The 20,602-nt window shown below is 40.3% G+C and overlaps 1 protein-coding gene across 1 annotated transcript in view; it reads right to left on the reverse strand.

The window, feature by feature from the left end:
• CYRIA (CYFIP related Rac1 interactor A) overlaps window positions 1-20,602 on the reverse strand; it is a 53,986-nt gene that overhangs the window by 18,815 nt on the left and 14,569 nt on the right. Inside the window, exon 2 of the mRNA XM_063078716.1 lies at window positions 8,364-8,443. Coding sequence (XP_062934786.1) covers window positions 8,364-8,433 — 70 coding nt within the window. The 5' untranslated portion in view covers window positions 8,434-8,443. The remainder of the gene's footprint in view (window positions 1-8,363; window positions 8,444-20,602) is intronic.

Here is a 20,602-nt window from a genome sequence, read left to right on the forward strand (position 1 = left end):
TATTAAAAGACATCGGATGTTTTCTGATATTTCCCCTCTCCTCTTCCAAGATGATTGAGTACCCTCTGACTAACCTCAGCAATGTAAGGGCCACAGAGAAGGAGAGATGAAACAAGAGATCAGAAGTGGCAGGAAGTGGCCTGAGTCAACAACAAAAACATCCCAGATAATAGGCTAATCTGACTCAACCCCCATGTGCTAAAGAGTAGGAGATGGTAGACCTAATAAGGCAAAATGTTCGCAGCCTTTCTGTGAGTTTTGCAGACTTTTCTCCTATCTGTACTATTGTCTCTTCAATGTGTTTGCATCTTATTTCCTTCTAAAAATGATTAAAAAAAAAAAAACTCCTTGAAGAAGAAATGTTCTTCTAATGTCCTGTATTTATGTGCTTTATCACATCCCACCAGGCATCTTGCCTCACTAAGAACTCACCCCCACTGATGCCATTTCAACCTGAGGAATGCAGGAGATGCTCTCAGCATAGTAATTAGCATCAACCAAAACCAATGCTCCTAAGGGAAGTATACAATAGTGAGGAGACAAATATATGTTTGCAGAGGAAAAGCAGCAATGTGTGATCATTGACAATGTCTCGGACAGTGGGTGATTAAGGGGCACTGGGTCTCAAGGCTAACAGACTGACTTCTCCCTGCAGTTAATTCTAACTAATGCACTGAGCAAATACTCTACTTTTCCAAATTAGTGCCCAGTCAAGGTATGAGATAAAGACAGAATCCAGAATTGAAAACAGAGTAAAAGATTATGAGAAAATAGAAAAATCAATCAAACATATCTACTGAGAACCTATTATGTGCCAATGGAAGTACCAGGCACTTTTAGGAGACATAGGGCTAAATACATAGTTCCTGTCCTCAAGGACCTTAGAAAGTTGAGGACATAATCATTCAATTCAAAAAACATTTTTTAGGCATTTTTTATATACATGCCATAGTGACAGGTGATCAGGGAGATGAAGCAATTAATAAAATAAGGCTGACAATAAAACTTTGAACTTTCAGAAGGAGAGAACAAACCTTTAGTTAATAGAGGTGGGAAAGGGGGAGGGGGAGGGGAGTTAGGGAGTAATTGGGTAAGGGACACAAAGAATAATTATGATTTGTAGTGACGAACATGCTAATAATATTGATTTGGTCGTCACATATTGTGCACAAACACTGATAGTCAACTATGCACCCTATAAATATGTAAAATCAATTATGTTTCAATTCAAAAAATAAATTCAAAAATAAATTTAATAAATAAATTCAATTAAGTTAAATAAGGCTGATGTCCTTGCGAAAAGTGAAACCTACAAACGATCAGTACCATTTTACTAAAACAGTATAAGCAAAGTCACCATGCAGTGAAGGCTAAATGACAATGAATGTAATAGACATTTCTCAGGAACAACCAGGGTGGGCTAAGAAAGTTTCCCAGAAAAGAAGACGTTTAACATGGCATCACTGAAGCTATCATGTCACCCTTTCCTGGAAGTCTTCCCAGACTTGTCTTTCTCCAACTCTCTCTTCTACCTTATCTCATATCAAATTAATTACTCTCTCCTATGAATTCTATAGCACAGGATGTGTCCCTGCTACAGCATTTGCCAATGTTGCGTGATGGACGGTGGTGTTTATGTCTACCTCCCCGAGTAGACTGTAAGTTCTACAACTATTCACACCACAACTAGTAAATGCCTGACACATAGAATGTCCTTCATGATGACCAGAAAAACTGAATCAAAAGGATTGTAGTCAGGAGTTCTGTTTCCATTTAAGATGAATGGATAAAGAAAGTGTAGCATATACTACAATGAAATGTTATTCAGCCTTTAAAAAGAATATCCTGCCATATGCAAAGACATAGATGAACCTTGAAGATGATATGCTAAGTGAAATAAACAGAAGGACACATACTGCATGATTTCACTTATATGAGATATCTAAAAGAGTCAAAGTCATAGAAGCAAAGAGTAGAATGGTGGTTTCCAAGGGCTTGCGGGAGGGAGAACTGGGGAGTTGCTAATTAACAAATATAAACTTTCAGTAACACACATGAATAAGTTCTAGAGTTTGCTGCAAAAAATTTCCCTGTAGTTAACAATACTGTAGTATATACTTAAAAATCTGGTAAGAGGGCAGATCTCATCGTAAGTTTTTATACTTCAATAAAAAAAGAAGCAATCAAATATATTGTGTAAACTTTGTTTCAATCCTGATTAGACCAAAAAAAAAACAAAGAAAAAAACAAAAACAGAAAAACGGTTAATGGCCATTTTGAGAAAATCGGGGAAATTTTAGTACATACTGTATTTAGGTAATCCAAAAGAATTAATATTAATTTTGTTAGGTATAAGTCAGTATTTACGTAGTAAATTTATACACTGAATTTTCATATTATTAAAAAGATGTAAAAATATCATGAAGAATGTTGCGCTCACCCTAACAAAGTTAGATAATATACAAAATCCTTGTTATCTTTAAACTAAAAGAGAGCAGAGGTTATAAAACACCTAGTGAGCTGTAATCCAGAAGGTGACAAGACTTTCCTGGGAGACATGGGCTTACAGGCTTTTCAGGTTTGGCAGAGAACTCATAGGAAGAGAAAGCTGCTATAAATGCAGGTAAAAAGAAAACAGCTGAAATTTTACACATTTTAAAAGGATGAGTGTGAACTGGCATGAACGTTGAGAGGCCCTAGAGCCCCAGAGAGGAAGGGAGACAGCGTCTACCTGCCAACTCTTTTCCATGAACCTTCATCAAATGCCAGCAAGAAAATGTGAGAGCAGGAAAGGATAACAGATTTAAAAACAAAACACTCTTGGTCAGGGGCCCTGGGTCTGCCTGAAGGTAAACGGGAGAACTTAGCAAAATGCTCACATGTGCTGGGGTCTCATCTGAGCATGAAGCAGTGGTCATCTACTCCTGGGAGGGGAGGAGAGCTGGGGAGACACCCTCTAAGGCACAGGCATGCCAACCCAGCTGCAGTAGACAAAGCAGGAAAATTAAAGTAGGAGAGAAACCTACCAGCCACTCCCCAGTGAGTGAGGGAGCAACTGTCTGCCACTGGCAAGGCACAGGAAGCTGAGAAAAGCCATCCTGAGATGTAGGCGCAAAGGACCTGCTGGGCCTAACGACAGGGCAGGAAAGCTGAGAAAAATTCTTCAGATCCCAAGCTCTGCTAAAGGGATTGCTCCAATTCTTCCCTCAAATATCTGAAGTTTATGGTGAACTAAATATAACTTAAGCAATAAGGTAGCCAGATATAGACTGGAGGGACACAGCCACTCACACTAGTGGCCTGGCAGAAGAAAAGGAGTGTCATTTTCTGGGTGTAGACATTATTCACATCAGTCACTACTGTTCCTTAACACATACTGTCTGGCATCCAATAATAATAATAATAAATACTATACAAATGCAGTGTGAGAAAATATCATCAGGAAAGTAGAAATTTAATACAAACAGACCTGGAGATAGCCCCGATGTTGGACTCAATATGCCAGAACTCCAAAATAACTGATAAATATGTTAAAAGTTCTAAAGAAAAAGTTGAATAACATATGTGTACAAATGGGGAATTTCAGCAAATCCATTAAAACTATTAAAAAAGAAGTGGAAATGCTAAAAGTAGAAAACTCTGAATTAGAGATGACCAAATCTTTCGATGGTCTTATCATTACTAGAAAGTATCGGTTAACGTGAAGACAGGGCAATAAAAATTATACAAATTAATATAAAAAGAAAAAAGAATCTAAAAAATGCAGCAGAGAATCTGAGATCTGTGAGACAATATCAAATAATCTTACATATGTGTAATAGGTGTCCCAGAAGAAGAGGAAAAACAATGAGACAGAAGAAATATTGGAAAAGATAATGATTAGGAATTTTCAAAATTATCAGCAGTCTATAAAGATTCCAATTTCTTCACATCTTCACCAACACTTTTTATTATCTCTCTTTTCAATTAGAACAATCCTAGTGGGTGTGAAGAGCTATCTCACTGTGGTTTTTGATGTACATTTCCCTCATGACAAATGACAGTGAACACCATTGTATGTGTTTATTGACCATTTGTTTATCTTTGGTGAAATATCTGCTCAAATCACAAAGGAATCTTTGATAGATCAATATGTTTGCTAATTGAAAAAACAAAAAGGTTTTTTTGAAGTAAGGTGCTCTTGCATAAATTTTAACCTACTTGAACTTCTACCTGTCCTGGAGACCTTCCACTCCAAGCTCTGGATCTTGGAATACCAAAGTTTGCTTCGCTTAGCTCTTCTGTCCTAAATACTAGGGCAGACGAGTGCCTCACTTGGATGCATTAGTTAAAGGTGGTTTCCAAAATAGCAGATAATCAAAAACACCTAGAAATGTAGAAAAAAGCAGATTCTTGGGACTAGACCACTGAATCAAAATTGATAGGGGTGAGGCTCAGATAATGATAAAAAAGAAGGTTTACCAGATGTTTCTGATAATCATTCTGGTCTGGAAGTCCCTGGATGTTGTTTAGTGGAGGGCTAATGCCTACTGCCCACGTTGCGTGCCATAACGGTGCATTGACTGAGCAATCACTGATATTGCTTCAGGCACACTTCTTCCTGTACACAGTCCCTAGCACCATCACTCATGAAAGATTGGGTGGTTGCATTAATCTTTTATTCCTCTCTGCTTTCCTAGCCTTCAAAGAGGAGATGGAGACTTGGCCAAAAGGTAGAGAGAGAAAAAGAAAAAAAGTAGAGGAATGAAAAACACAACAATGAAAAAGGCTGTTAAGTGGTTTTGGAGAAATGGGAGTGTAAATTGCAAAAGTCACTGCAAAGGTCAAACAAGAATTTAAATCAGATCTATGCAACTGTAAAAACCTAAGGACAGATGTGTCTAACTTTGTGTTATGTTTTGACCCAGCTTAATTATACCTATTTGACCCAGTTCAATTATATTCCATCACTGACTTCAAAAAGAATATTCTACACTCAGAGCAGAGGTGCCGAATTATTCAAGCTGTTGCTACATACATGCTGTTCAGCCTCCCTCCCTCAACCCTTCTTCTTTAACCCTTTACTCAAAGCAATACATCCTGAAGATGCTCTGCCAGTGGCCACCAGTGGCAGCTCACTGCCCAGCTCGCCATCCCCTTTTCAAGCTTTAGCCTCTTGACCCTCTGCAGAGTCACCTCCATTTGCCCTCCCTCCTTCCTGAGCTCCCGTGCTCTCCTGATTGCCCTGACTTAGCCTGCTCTGCTCTGTTCCGTCACAACCAGCATCGGTCACTGAGATTCAATTTGATGCTCCAGCCTCTGTGCTCAATACAGGGCTAAGTGCTGGGTCTCAGAACTGAGTGGGGCTCAGGTTCTGCCCTCAGGAATCTCAATTTAGTAAAGATGTCCTCCTTTCTCTACACGTGGCCTCTTTCCTGGAACTTCTAACTGCTCCAGCCCCCTCCAAGCTTAAGTACGCCGAAGTTCCCATCTGCCCAGTGCTTGACTGCTCTCTAATGTTCCCTCAGGGATTAATTTGCTGTTCTCTTTAGAGATCAGCCTCAATTAAGGACCAGCCCCCCTGCACCCCTTGCCCTGAGCTCCTCGGCATGGCAACCGTACCAGCCATGGTATAACCCAAGCCCGTCTTCCGTTTCAGCCCCCATTTCTTCTCCACAAGCATCCTGTGCTCCATCTGCACTGGACTTCTTGCTCTTCTTCAAACAAGCCCTTCCTATTCCAGTCTCCATGCCTTTAGTTTCGCTGTTTCCATCTGTTCCTCTCCCCATCTGTGCCTGTAGAAAAACTACTCATCCTTTAAAACCCATTACAAATGCCACCTCTTGCAAGAAGACTTCTCTGATTCCTTCTGGAGCTTTCCATTTCCAGAAACTAGACATATGCTTGTATCCCTTCTTTACTCCCATGCCGCACTGTGCCTCTCTTATGTCCCCTACTTTATTCTGTCTTGAACTGTGTGCCTACATTGCCCTCCACTCTGGCCTGAGACTTCACTGGCAGTGGTGGTGCTCGCTTAGCCACGTGTGCCTGATGTTGCTTGACTTCCATGCATGGGCATAACCATACTCGACCTACCCTTATGGGACTGAGCTGAAATCTACAGACTCAAAGAAAAATCCTCACTGGAGCCCACCTTCCCCACCCCTCCAGCCCATCGTCATTTTTTTTCTCAAAAACCATCTTTAGAAAATAGTATTCTCGGGATCAAAAACCAAAAACTAATTTTTTTCCATGAGATGTCTTAGTTTGGAGATGACTAAGATGTCCCTCCTTAGTCAGGGGCAGAATGATGACGTGGCACCTCTAGCTAACTGCTTGGGATGAGCCCTTAGGGGAAGCAAAGTAGGGTGAGGACAGCCAAAGCCATCTGTGTTCCCATCTCAGGCCCCTACGGTGTCCCTGCATGACATCGGTACAGTTATCTATCTTCTCAGAGTCTTAGAGTTAATCTTCTCCTTGGGATTAATGGGAAAATAATCAGGATTTTATATATTTTTATAAATTTATAGTTTTATAATTTCCTTAAATACCATAGCTCTAGTCCTAGCAAAAAGCCACCAGCCATGGGAATCCAGTCCGTACTTCCTCCTCTTGAAGAAATAATACTTTCCACAATTGGAGGTTTTGGATCATAAACATCATCATCAAAATTCAAAATTTCTAAATGCTCTATTTAGCTATAATGACCTTTTTTTTTTTTTTTCGAGAAAATGTCCAAAGTAGGAGACTGAGCAGACCTGTGTACTCTGGTAGTTGAGAGAGAAAAACAGAGGTCTCTCTTGACCCCCTCCCCCTGCCTGGTACAATGGTGGGAAACAGGATTCCTGGGGCATAGCCTCAGAAATCTCAGGCTACAGAGAACAAGTGAAAACCACTGCCTTAAATCCCTGCGGAATTTGTTTTTATGACTTTAAAACCTTTGAGATTAGACTTGACAAAGAACTCAACACTGGACTTTGTGGGAACACGAAAAGCCAAGAATCCAAGAGCAGCTAAATAGACAAGTGGGGGTCTTTTGATATATATATATATATATATATATATATATATATATATATATATATATATATATATATATATCAAAAGTGATATCGGTAAAAAAGTTATATGTAGCAAAAGTTAAACCAGTAAAAAAAACCCATTCCTTTGGAAGTATTACACCAATCTGGCTCTTGAGCTCTTAGTGGCTGCCCTCACCAAACCAAGCCAAGCCAAGCCAAGCCAAACAACCATAAGTGAGTCATCTGTCATTGAATATATCTAGATTAAATATTTTTTTTTTCAGAAAATATGAGCTTTGGGGACACTTCATTTTCAAGTAGCTATTTTAAATACACAAAAGACACTGAAAAGATACATCTAGGAAGCTTTCACCTTTTGGTTTAGTGCACCTTGCAAGGGTCTTCTAGCATTTACTTAGCAAATCTTTCTTAGAAGGTTTAATTTTTGACATTAAAACAATTTTATCTATAAAATCATTTAAAATTATTAAAATTATTTTTATCTATATTAAAATAATAGTCTATGAATAGTCTAATAATATAGATTAAATGCTTGAAAATTAAAATTTAAATCAGATTAAAGTACACAAGACTTTAATGGTAAATACTGGAGGAAAAAGACATCTAATAGTGTTTGCTATTGTGGAACTGTAATTATAAAGGGAAAGAACATAAGAGTGAAGGTAGAAACATGTACTTAACTAATTAGACCTGAATGGGACACTCTCTTGTAAATACGTTCAATCGATAAAATAAGTATAATAAGAAAGAATCTCTGTATTTATTGTCATGATTCTTAAGCCGTTTTACTTGAGAAAAATTTTAAACTTTTTGATAAAAGAAACAATTTTTTGGGTAAAAGGAATATATCTCAAAATTCTGAAATAGTTTTATACAATCCAATAATACATAAAGGACAGATGGAGGCGACTCAAAAATTTGTAAGCCTTATTTCTGGTATTAGCCACTTTCTTCTTTCATGTCTACTGATATTTATTTTATCAATATTAACCTGTGTAAATTACTATGCTTACTATTTTTCTCTAGAATGTAACATAGTAATTCATAAAAAAAAATTTAGAAAATATACATGATGATGATTGATGCTAGGCCTATAAAAGCCGATCACTTCTAAAATCAAAGAAAACCATGAACACATTAAAAAGATTTTTCCATTGAGTGTCTACAAAACAGAAAAAAAGAAGGAAAATGATCTTAGAAATGATCCCAGAAACAAATGCATAGTGACATTTGGATTTGGTTTAAGTATCATATAAAAATTTATGTTGTAATTTCTTTATAAACAAGCTATAAAGAAAAGTAAAATTTTTCTGTTATTATGTTATAATTTTTGGAACTTACTTTCAAAATCCAGGAAAAAATGTGGATAGTTTTCAATTTCTCTGGTAAGGACTTTGAGCAGATTTCCCATCCCAGCAAACCTAGGAAAGGCAACACAAAACCCAATACTGTTAGCAACATAAAAACTAGACCTGCATGAATGCTGCTGGACCCTCCATAGCTACCTCTTAAGACCAGACAGAAGACATTTCCATCCCAGGAGATGAGTAATAACTTAGCAGCTCGTTTTTGAATTAGTAGCAGATAAACACCTCTGAGGCGCTGGTCTCTAAAACTTAGGGACATCTGGCTTAAACCATCCAAAGTATAACAGTAATATAAGTATCATAAGCTCTCTCTGGAGAATACACTTGCAACCTGTATCTCATTCATTTAACAAAACAATTAACCGAAGAATACTGTATGGAAAGAATCAGGTATTTTAGTTCTAGGAGGCAGAGTTTAGGTGTCCTCAACAAAGGGCTTCCCTCTTCTCTTCACTAATCCCCTGACTCCTTACGGCTAATATCTCAGCTTTGTCTTGCTTTCTTTCTATTGATATGAAATATACCACGTTAATGAACAAGCGCAACAAAGACGGCATTATTAAAACATCTGTCCAGGAAGGTAAGTTTCTTAAAGTTCATGAGGAGCAGTTTAGAAAATACAGATTTACAGTTCCAGAGACTCCTCTTAACATGCATAGGAGCACTTATTGGATAAGTATTCAAGAAGTACTCACAAAGGGGCTCTGAAAACAGACTCTAGGACACCCTTACTGGGAATGTTTTCTGCTTTGGAGAATAGCATTGGAAGGTGGTCCTCCTTTCATCATGACCACTCTTGAGGGCCTTTCTTTCTTGGAAGCAGCAGTCTTCCTCAATGTCTGATTTTCCAGGACATTGCCCCTTCTCTATCAAGGTGAAGGTATGTGGGCATCTGGGTCACTGGGTCCTTGGCATGATGGCTTTGGCTATTGACTGGGCCTGTTTTCTCATGCAGGGACTTATTTATAAAGATGAAGACACAGGCTTAAAAATCTGAAGCACAGAGTAGGCCAAAATAACCATTTAGCCAATTGATGTTTTCAAAATACATATAGTGTAATGTAGTAGATGAATAAGACCATAGAGAAGAGTGTCTGAAAGAGCCTCACAAATATAAGGCACCATCTAACTGCCCTGTTAGTCTAGAGCAAGTCATTGCAGCTGTGAGTTTTGGGTTCCTCATCTGCACAACAGTAATATAACAGCATCTCCTCCATGGAACTCTTGCAAGGACTAAATCAAATAAGTGTGAAAGCATCGTGTATAATGTAAAATGTTATGCACATATTAGCTATAATCATTTGACATTTCAACTCATCTTATGGGTTAAGATATTCATAGAATCAGATAGAAACATGTATATCCCTAGAATTTGTATTTTTCTTTATCTTTCTGGTTTGATCTCTCCAAATCCATGATCCCTTATGCATATCTCTTTCACAAAAGCTATAATCAGGTAAATGCTTAAAAGGTATAAATAGCTGAAAGGAATTTTTCTACATGTGAGGCACTGTATTTGAGATACATTTCCTATCTCATATTCAAGATATGACTAGCAACAAGATATATTTTTTTAGAGATTAAAAATTTTTGACTAAAATTAAGTATAGAAGCTGATTGAAAAAATATAAACCATTATGAAAGAAAAGTCAATTTTCAAAAGAATAATATTTATATACATTGTGATAATCAGAGATTGGAGTCTTCAGATAACTCTATGTAGATTAATACTCATTTTCAATGCAAAGTTCCCAAGCATAAACAAATGCTTTTGAAAATATGAATAGCAAGGTCACTATTAGTAAATGCTCATTTACTAATCATTGAAAACTGCAATTTTTAATCAAATGGCTGTATCTAAGGCTACTCAGGGGAAAATAAGGACTCTCTTAAAGAAATAGTTCTCTGGTAACATATCCAATTTCAAAAAAGAGAAGAGAATTAATACACACACACACACACACACGCGCACACACACACACACACACACACACATCTCCCCCCCCCTGCCCCCGATTTGGAGCAGTATTTTTGCTTGAAAGAAAAAAATTAATTGATAGCATTAGCTGCATTCACAGAATGTAAAACCAAGTAAGATCAACCAGGGCTTATTTTTAAAAAACGTGACCATAGTTTATGGGGAAATTCACTTGTTTTTCATAAATAAGACATAACAAAGGTCTCAGGACCAGGGTGAGTGTAAATGATGACCTTTGTCTGTGTATGCCAAAATTTCAAAGCTTAATTTTCATAATTAGATAACAAGCACCTAGAAGCTTTCTCTTTTCTTTTTTAAAAATCTCATCATCACTTCTGCTTCTTTTAAAAATTTAATTTCTTTCCTGCCTATTTGCTTCTTTTTTAAAAAAACTGAAACAATTGATTGCACATATCTGTGGGGTACAGCATGTGTCAAAGGTAGGGAAGGTATTATTGGACCCGTTTCACAGATAAGAACTCAGTGATCCAGTGTCCTGGGGGGTACAGGTATGTACAATCAATTATGCTTCAATAAAAAAAGAAAAAAGAAGAAGCAAATAGTTGTGACATGAAAGGAGAATTCCTAAGCCAATACCAATTTTTATCAATAAAGAACAGAAGGTGAGAAAATAAATAGAGGCTGAGCATCCCTAAACCAAAAATCCAAAATCTGAAATGCTCCCAAATCTAAAACTTTTTGAGCTGACAGGACTCTTAAAGAAAATGCTCAATGGAACATTTAGGATTTTGGATTTTTGGATCAGGAAAACTCAATTGCTTAAATATCTGCAAATATTCTAAAAACAAACTAACAAAAAATTCTGAAACCCAAAGCACTTGTGGTCCCAAGTGCTTTGAATAAGGAATACTCAACCTGCAAATAAAACAGCAGTCCTACTAGGGTTTGTTTTCTATTTGTTAAGGTCTAAGATGATAATATTCAAGGCTTCTTCTATAAGAAGGGACAGATTTTGTTAGCATTTTGAACGAGACAGTACCTTCCAGAATTTACAATATTTAGCATCCCTGCTATGAAAGCTTTAAGAAATTAAAGACTCAGATCTATAACTCTATCTATAACTCAGTATTTGGGGGATTAAGAAATCTTTGTTGATCCAATAGTTTGGGCAACACAACACATAAACCACTGACTGATCACGACTGTAACAATGACATATATTTATATAACACCACATCTTTGTTAAAGATGTGTCTGGCTGCGTTTATCCTCACTATGAGCATGTAAAATGGGAATTATTGGAACCATTTCACAGATAAGAACTCAGTGACCCAGTGTCCTTCCAAAGCTCTTCCAGATGGGTCCTCGACTTCCTGATTTGTGATCTCACTGCATCCCCTAATTTCATCAGAATATACTCCACACTAGAACTGGGATCACCTTCTTAAGCTCTTATTTTATAAGAAAAAGACTTGCCCAAAGACCAATAGCACATTAGGCCCAAAGAAGGAACTAGAATAGAGACATTGTGCCTCTCAATCTTATGCTCTGACCATGCACACAGAAAAGTAAATGGGACATCAAATCCATCTTGTAAGGCACAGCACATTGTTATCACTAGAGGCTTTCTGCTCCCTGTTAGTAGGGTCTTGCTAGGGCACGCTGAACTCAAGATGTTCACTGCTCCCTATCAAGGACATCCCCACTGGTAGTTAAGAACAATTTCACACATTTCCCTCTCTCCTAACCTTCACCACCCTAATTCAGACCCTCAGCAGAGCTTGTCTGTACCCTGAAAATAGCCTGATCTTCCTGCCCCCACTCTGTCTCCCTCCCACTCACTTCCACATTGCTGGCAGAGCCATCTTTCCAAATACATATCTGATCATGCTACTTCCTGGCTTAATAAGCTTCCGTGGCTCTCCAGTGCTCGCAGGATAAAATGCATCCAAATGAATGCACCTGGCACAGAAAGCCTGACTCTGGACTCTGCTTGCCTCCTCTGCCCCTTCTCTTCCTCCACCTGCCCGCACCCCCTTCACTCTAGCCACGCCTTGCTCTGTCCTAAAGGAGCCCTGATCTTGACTGCCCCAGGGCCTTTGCACACACAGCTGCTTCTGCTTAACATTTTTAACAAGCTAGAGCAATGAGAACATTTCACATATTACCATATTTTAAATTTCACAACAATCGTATGAGGCAGGACATTTTATTATCCCAATTTTTGGCAATGAAGAAATAGTCCTAGAGATTTAAAAACTTGCTGAAGCTCACAAGTGATAGAACAGGATCTGGAGTCCAATTCTATTTGACCTCTAAGCACTGCCTCCCCCCTATTCCCTTCTAAGTATGAGCATGGAAATCAAGACCCTGGGAAGGACCCCCAAGCCCTCCCTACTGTTCCACTCCATTCTCAGCAGACAAAACCTACTTTCTGTGCTCACCTAACACCTGTGCATACCACATGACAGCACCTCTCAGCTTTCTCCTGTATCTCTCTGATGTAAGGTCTTCTTGGGCATGGTTGTTTTCCCACTTGAGTGTATCCCTAGCTCTTAGGACAGGGCATGGCGTGTAGTAAGCACTGGGAAGAAAATAAATCCCTAAGATTGTTCTGTCCAGTGGTTCCCAAGCATCAGTCTCTCCAAGGCAAAATGAGAAAAATAAAAGCTATGTCATGAGCCATTAAGAAAGCTGAAGTTAATCAAACGTTTCTACATTACTGTTTTTATTTAGCTTATACAATAATGGAGACAGTTGTGTCCTAAATTTGCAAAGTTTATTTTGAAATTTTATTGGCTCATGATATCTGGAAGTCCAGACTCACCCGCATACTCAGTGACTGGCGTGGAGTTGGGAGCAGAGCTACAGGTGCCACCTCGTCTCTCCTCTCAGGCCAGTGCCTTCAGCTGCACCTGCTACCTGATCACTCAGTGTCACCATAATTCTGACCTCCTAACTACAATGGGGCCCCAAGATCTCCCTGGTAGAATGGAGTCCAGTTTTGGCTTTAAGGATGTTTCTGGGGACTGGATGTGATTTTAGGAGGGCGATTAAGACAAGCTACTTTTCAAGCTTATCAATGAGTCTGGAGACACCATGATGGGCGGCCAGGACAGCAGTAGCTGTCAGTGATGTCAGAGGCTGGCCAACTCCCTCTCTGCCCTGTAAAGCCAGCCACACCACTGGCTCCTCCCAAGAATCATTGGCTGGCATCCAGGCAGTGCCCCAGCTCCAACACGGCTAGTATTCAGATGGCTCAGAGACACTTTCTCCTGGTAACTGCAGAGCCCCTTACACAACATTTATATTGCCTGGCTGTTTCAAATTATAAGCAAAACAAACTGCCAGCTTCCAATTAACCATTGGCCTATAATATGTCAGATACAAATGAGGGGGCTTTAAAATACACTTCTTAATTAAAGTAAAGACTCATTTCTTAAATGATATGAGCAGCTGCTTTTCTGAGGGAAAAAAACAAAAAAACTGCACCCATGGAATGCAGTAGCTAAACTCATAAATTCCAGGAGTCTGAATTTGCTATAGCAGGTTAGCGATTGTAGATAGTTGGGCTGGGCTGCAAAAGGCCCTCTCCATCTGCCAGATTTGCAGTGAAGTCCTGAGGTTTTCTGTTCTGTTGTGGAGTGTGTTGCCAAGAATCCAACAGATGATTTCATTCCAAGACAGAGGAAGAAATCTGAAGTGGAGTGAGTCTATTAAGCCCTTTCATCTGACAATAAAAATGAATTAATGGCTAAAATGTGTTTTCAAAATGTTTTAACACTACAAGTAATGACATTCAAATGGGACAATGCCTTGAATATCCTCATCGATCATTAATACCACAGTGTCTCTCAAAAGGGCTTGGTATTCTCTGTGGGGTACAAGCTGCTAGAGACCAGCTGTAAGGCAATCCATGGGAATTCTCAAAACAAAAGAAAACAAAACCAGGAGACCATTATGGAATTGAACAATTAAGTGCAGGTTTAAAATAGTCCTTTGAATATCTGAGTTCAGTTTTCTAAAATAGACTATTACTTCATCATAGCCAATTTTCCCCTAAACAGCAATATTACAGCAGCAAAAAGTCTCCAAGAACTGAGAACAAAATTAGATTCTTTTTTAGGGAGTGAAAGTCAATGCGACCCCCGATTTCGAATGCCGGTGAATACGGAAGCAATCGCCTGGGGCTCAGCTGTGGACCAGCCCACCACTGGGAGGGCTTTCGTGAACCTGTCCGCTTCTACTTGGGAAATCAAGAACATGTACAGGAGGTAACTGCGTGATAAGTCTGACCTTGCCTGGGAGCACTGACAGGCTCAGCCCACCTAGGCCAGTTCTGCCTAATTTCAAAGGGAAAGAGACACCCTGCAGAGCAAGTAGCCCCAGAGACCCCAGTGCTGGCCTTGGGAATGCAGGGGGCTCCACCTCTCAAATGGCTTCTGCCTCATTCTAGTAAATGAAGGGTCATGTCATCTGCAAACAGGGACAGTTTGACTTCATCTTTTCCAATCTGCATACCCTTTATTTCCTTCTCTTCTCTGATTGATTTGGCTAGTACTTCCAACACTATGTTGACTAGGAGTTGTGAGAGTGGGCAATCTTGTCTAGTTCCTGATCTTAAGGGAAATGCTTCAGCTTTTCCTCATTCAAGATGATATTGGCAGTGGGATTATCATATATGGCTTTAATTATGTTGAGATACTTTCCATCTATACCTAACTTGTAGAGAATCTTTATCATGGACAAATGTTGAATTTTGTCAAATGCTTTTCCAGCATCTAGAGATGATCATATGGTCTTTGTGGTTGATTTTGTTGGTGTGATGTATCACATTTATTGATTTCCATATGTTGAACCAACCTTGCATCCCTGGGATTAATCCCACTTGATCATGGTGTATAATTTTGCATATGTGTTGCTGTATTCTGTTGGCTAGTAATTTACTGAGGATCTTTGCATCTATATTCATCAAGGATATTGGCCTGTACTTTTCTTTATTTGTTGCATTTTTGTCTGGTTTTGGTATCAGGGTGATGTTTACTTCATAGAATGAGTTTGGGAGAATGGCCTCTGTTTATTGAACAGCCTAAAGCCTCTACAAAAAAACTCTTAGAGTTGATAAATGATTTCAGCAAAGTTGCAGGATACAAAATCAATGCACAAAAATCAGTAGCATTTCTATATTCTAATAGTGAACATGCAGAAAAAGAAATCAAGAAAGCTAGCGCACTTACAATAGCCACCAAAAAAAGAAAATACTTAGGAATAAACTTAACCAAGGATGTGAAAAATCTCTATGATGAGAACTACAAACCACTGTTGAGAGAAATTAAAGAGGACACAAGAATATGGAAAGATATCCCATGCTCTTGGATTAGAAGAATCAACATTGCGAAAATGTCCATACTACCCAAAGTGATATACAAATTCAATGCAAACCCAATCAAAATTCCAATGACATTTTTCTCAGGAATGGAAAAAACTATCCAGACATTTATATGGAATAACAAAAGACCGTGCATAGCCAAAGCAATTCTGAGCAAAAAAAAAAAAAAAAAAAAGCTGGAGGCATAAAACTACCTGACTTTAAACTATACTATAGAGCTATAATAACCAAAACAGCATGGTACTGGCATAAAAACAGACACCTGGATCAATGGAAAAGAATAGAGAACTCAGAAATCAACCCATATACCTGCAGCCATCTGATCTTTGACAAAGGCACGAAGTCTATACATTAGGGAAGAGACTGCCTCTTCAGCAAATGGTGCTGGGATAACTGGATATCCATATGCAGAAGAATGAGACTAGACCCATACCTCTCACCATATACCAAAATCAACTCAAAACGGATTAAAGAATTAAATACACACCCTGAAACAATAAAACTTCTTAAAGAAAACATAGGGGAAACACTCCAGGAAGTAGGACTGGGCACAGACTTCATGAATACGACCCCAAAAGCATGGGCAACCAAAGGGAAAAAAAAACAAATGGGATTATATCAAACTAAAAAGCTTCTACACAGCAAAAGAAACAATTAACAGAGTTAAAAGACAACCAACAGAGTGTGAGAAAATATTTGCAAAATATACATCTGACAAAGGATTAATATCCAGAATATACAAGGAACTGAAACAACTTTACAGCAAAAAAACAAGTAACCCAATTAAAAAAATGAGCAAAGGAGCTAAATAGGCATTTCTCAAAGGAAGGTATACTAATGGCCAACAGACATATGAAAAAATGCTCAACATCACTCAGCATCCAGGAAATGCAAATCAAAACCACACTGAGATACCATCTAACCCCAATTTGGATGGCTAATATCCAAAGGACTGTGAATGATAAATGCTGGCGAGGTTGTGAAGAAAAAGGAACCTTCACACATTGTTGGTGGGACTGCAAAATGGTGCAGGCTTTATAAAAAATGATATGGAGGTTCCTCAAACAATTGCAGATAGATCTACCATATGACCCAGCTATCCCACTGCTGGGAATATACCCAGAGGAATGAAATCAGCAAGTCGAAGGTATACCTGTTCCCCAATGTTCATTGCAGCACTCTTTACAATAGCCAAGAGTTGGGACCAGCCCAAATGTCCATCATCAGATGAGTGGATACAGAAAATGTGGTATATCTACACAATGGAATACTACTCAGCTATAAAAACGAATGAAATACTGCCATTTGCAACAACATGGATGGACCTAGAGAGAATTATATTAAGTGAAACGAGTTAGGCACAGAAAGAGAAATAACACATGTCCTCTCTTATTTGTGGGAGCTAAAAATAAATAAATAAACACACAAACAAACGGTGGGGGCAGGAAGAAGACACAATAGTCACAATTCTTTGAAGTTGTTAAGAGAACAGATATGAGGTTGATAGGAAGGAGGGGGAAGGGAGAGAAGGAGGATTAGGTAAAGAGACACAAAAATCAACCACATTGTATATTGATAAAATAAAATTAAATTAAAAAAAGAAAAGAAAATGAAGGGGATGCCTAGAAGTTACTTGACATGTGGGCCGACAGCAGATTAGATTGAACACACTGTCAGTTCTCCTGGATTACACACCTCCTTTCTCCAGAGTTCTTTCTCTGGTCTTTAACAAAAACAGAAGCCAGGAGGAGGCTCGTCCTCCTGCAGGGAGCCATAGGAGGCGGCTGGTCAAGCCTCCTCGGTGGGACGCTGCAGGACCTGGCTGCTCACTCCTCTCCATCTCTCTCGATGTCCCTCCTAAGTCTCCGCCTTCTCCTACTGACCTTCCCATCAGGGTCTCCAGTGTTCTTCCTTCACACCGCTTCTCACGCTCCCTGGTGACACCCACCCGACTCCATCGTCCAGCCACATGCCAGTGTCTTCTCCTCTGGCCTCACACTGGATCTTGGTCCTCAGCTCCAGGCCCGTAAATTTCAGTGAGTTTCCCACAAGCATAGCAATTTTGGGAAGGCCCTAAGACCCTCACCTTCTGCCCCTCCTGAATTTCCTCTTCCTCCCTAGATTAATGAAAGTCCTTGTCATCCATCTAATTACAGAAGACAGAACCTGCGTATCATCTGAGATGTCTCTACCTGCCGCAACCTCAGATCACGCTCACCCAACTCTTCCAGGTTAGCTCCACACACCTCCCTGGGCCCCGTTCCTCTGCCCTGTGCCCTTCACCCTCCTCTCTTCTCCCATCGTTCCGACATGGGGGACTTCAGGCCCCTCCGATCATTCCCCAGTCTCTGAGCATGTTACAGGAAATATCACATATAAAACAAACGCTGGTGAGTTAAAACTCTTCTGAATCTGTTCTCATACAATATAACCAAAAAAAGAAGAAGGAAAAAAGAGACTCTCTCCTCGTCTCCACCCAGCTTTTGTCCCACGGGCAGCTGCATTGCACATTGTTCTTAAATTTCTCTCTCTCCACTGTCTTCTGTTGGCTGGTCAAATATTCCCTATCAGGTCAATGCACAGGGAGGTGAGGTGCTATTGAAAAGAGTCCTTCTGAGACATAAAAGCCCCCTGACAAATTCAGCAGCCCCAGGGCTATGGATTGACTTGATTTCTAAATCAAGGCTGTCAGATGCTGAGTTGTCTTAACCGGGGGCCCACCTGAGTACCAAAGAAGGCTTTGGAATTGACACGTCAAAGCATTAGGGGAATTAGTTCCTAGATCAAATTTATTTTGGGGAGTGGGGGATGTCAAAAATTATATAAGTATCAAAAAAAAAAAAAATACAACAAAAGCCATTTCACATGCTAGAAGCCTGAAGAATCTGAGGCCATGGGAGGTTGGCGTTAGGAATGATCCAAGTGCCAAACCTCACCTGAAATCTCAGAGACAGGTGTGGTCTTCCCTTTGTTTCCAATTTCTGAAAGGAGCCACCACCGTAATTCCAAAGATCTCTTCATTGCACACAAAACTAACATTTTGATATAAAAATCCTGGCTCGAACCCCAAGCAAGTGGTGAAGACCAACACGTTAAATCTGGGACAAGAAAGGCGGATGAGCGGAGAGTCTGCAGGGTGCTGGGAGGCGGGCCTGTTACGCATGGGGGCTGCTCCCTGGGACAGGCTTCATGGGGCAGGTGGGACCTGGAGCCAACTGGGTGGAAGGAAGGCATGCTTTAGTGTGAACTCTTTCCAAACTGGATGTCAAATAAAGGTGGGTAAAATGTTTTAGCTGGTATTCTAGGCCACACGACCTGGCCAGCAGCTCTCTCTCACATTCAGCCCCTCTGATGGATGAGGCCTCTCTGAACACACTGCACTTTAACCACATCAGAACGGACGTGCCATGGGCACTGGCCTCCTTCTCGCTTCTGTTCTTTCACTCATGCTGTTTCCTTTGCCTGGAACGCCCTTTCCCTCTCTGCCTGTGGATGTCCTGTCTATCTTTCAACCAAATGAAATAGTTATTTCCTTCCAGAAACCTTCTTCCCACCCCCAGACAGAATTAACACCTTTCTTGCTGTGGGTTCTCTCAAGGGCTCTGTGCTGCTCATCTTCCGTGTGTTCCCCGTTCCACCAGCTCCTCCACACTCCTCCCCACCCAGGCATCCAGCGCAGCCCAGCACCTAGCAGTCTTCCTTCACGTCCACTGCAGTGGATCGAGTGTGGTGTAAGTAGTGACCGCACAGCAACATCGACAAAGATGTCAACCACAAACAAATTGAGCAGAGAAAACGGTCATTGGTAAGAAGAACAGGTCAGAGCAAAAGGAGCATTTCCCCGAACATAAACATTTTGCGGTGCTTCACCCTTTTTGTTTTAGGATACAGACTACTTTGAAAAATCCGATGAACATCGACCTTCCCTGAAAAATGCACAGATTGACATATTTCCAGGAGGTACAATAAGTATGCTGAAACCCAGGAAAGGAAAACCTCATCTATTTTAAAAATCACAAATTGCAGTTCACAGACAGCCAAGCAGGAGGAAGGCATTTCCAAGGGTGTAAACCACGGACTAACCTACTCTAGAAAGGGAATGAGTTAGTGGGAATAGCCTGAGTTTTAGAGACGTTGGGAAAGTCACTGTACACTCTGTAAAATGCAAATCCTAATACAGTACTCACTTCTCAGTGTTGTTATTAAGTAAACAAGAGAACCACAGGTAAAGTTCCTAGTGTAGTACCTAGCATGCAGTCTGCCCCAGACAACAAATACTCTTTATTCACGCCCCCTGCCTTGTACTTAAAAAATTGCAGCCCCACGCAAACAAGTCATTTCCCTTTCAGCAATCAATCCTGCACTCTTGCTTTGGAGCTGGGGAAGAAAGCCGACTTAGACCACCGCCTCAGTGAAGAGGTGAAGCCGGGTGCTGAATGGCTGCTGTGGACTCATTTGCATGGCTATTAAGCATACAAGAGCCCATTTATGACAAACACAGTTCCCTCCCTTTGCATGACAAGGCGCATGGGTCCACAGAGCCCCATTATCCAACCCCCCCCCCCCCCCCCAAAACACAGAGCATTGTGGGCGACGCGGGCAAAGCCGAGTGCACACACACAAGCGGACATTGTAAGGCTGTTTGCACAACCCCGCCGTGCTCCTCGCGGATTTCCTGCCAAGGAGACATTCAGATCTCACAGAGCCGGCTGCAGACATTTGCTCATTCAACATGGCTTCAGGCAAAGGGCTGCGGAAAGCCGGTGCATGGTCCCCTCTGCTGGTCATCCCTGGAACTGCCGGCCAGGGATCCTGAGGCGCGCAGTGCCGCAGGCCTGAGCCTTGGAGTCTGGAAGCCCTGAGAGTAAGTGCCAGCATCTCAACT

The sequence above is a fragment of the Cynocephalus volans genome, chromosome 14, assembly GCF_027409185.1.
Source record: "Cynocephalus volans isolate mCynVol1 chromosome 14, mCynVol1.pri, whole genome shotgun sequence".
Classification (NCBI taxonomy): Eukaryota; Metazoa; Chordata; class Mammalia; order Dermoptera; family Cynocephalidae; genus Cynocephalus; species Cynocephalus volans.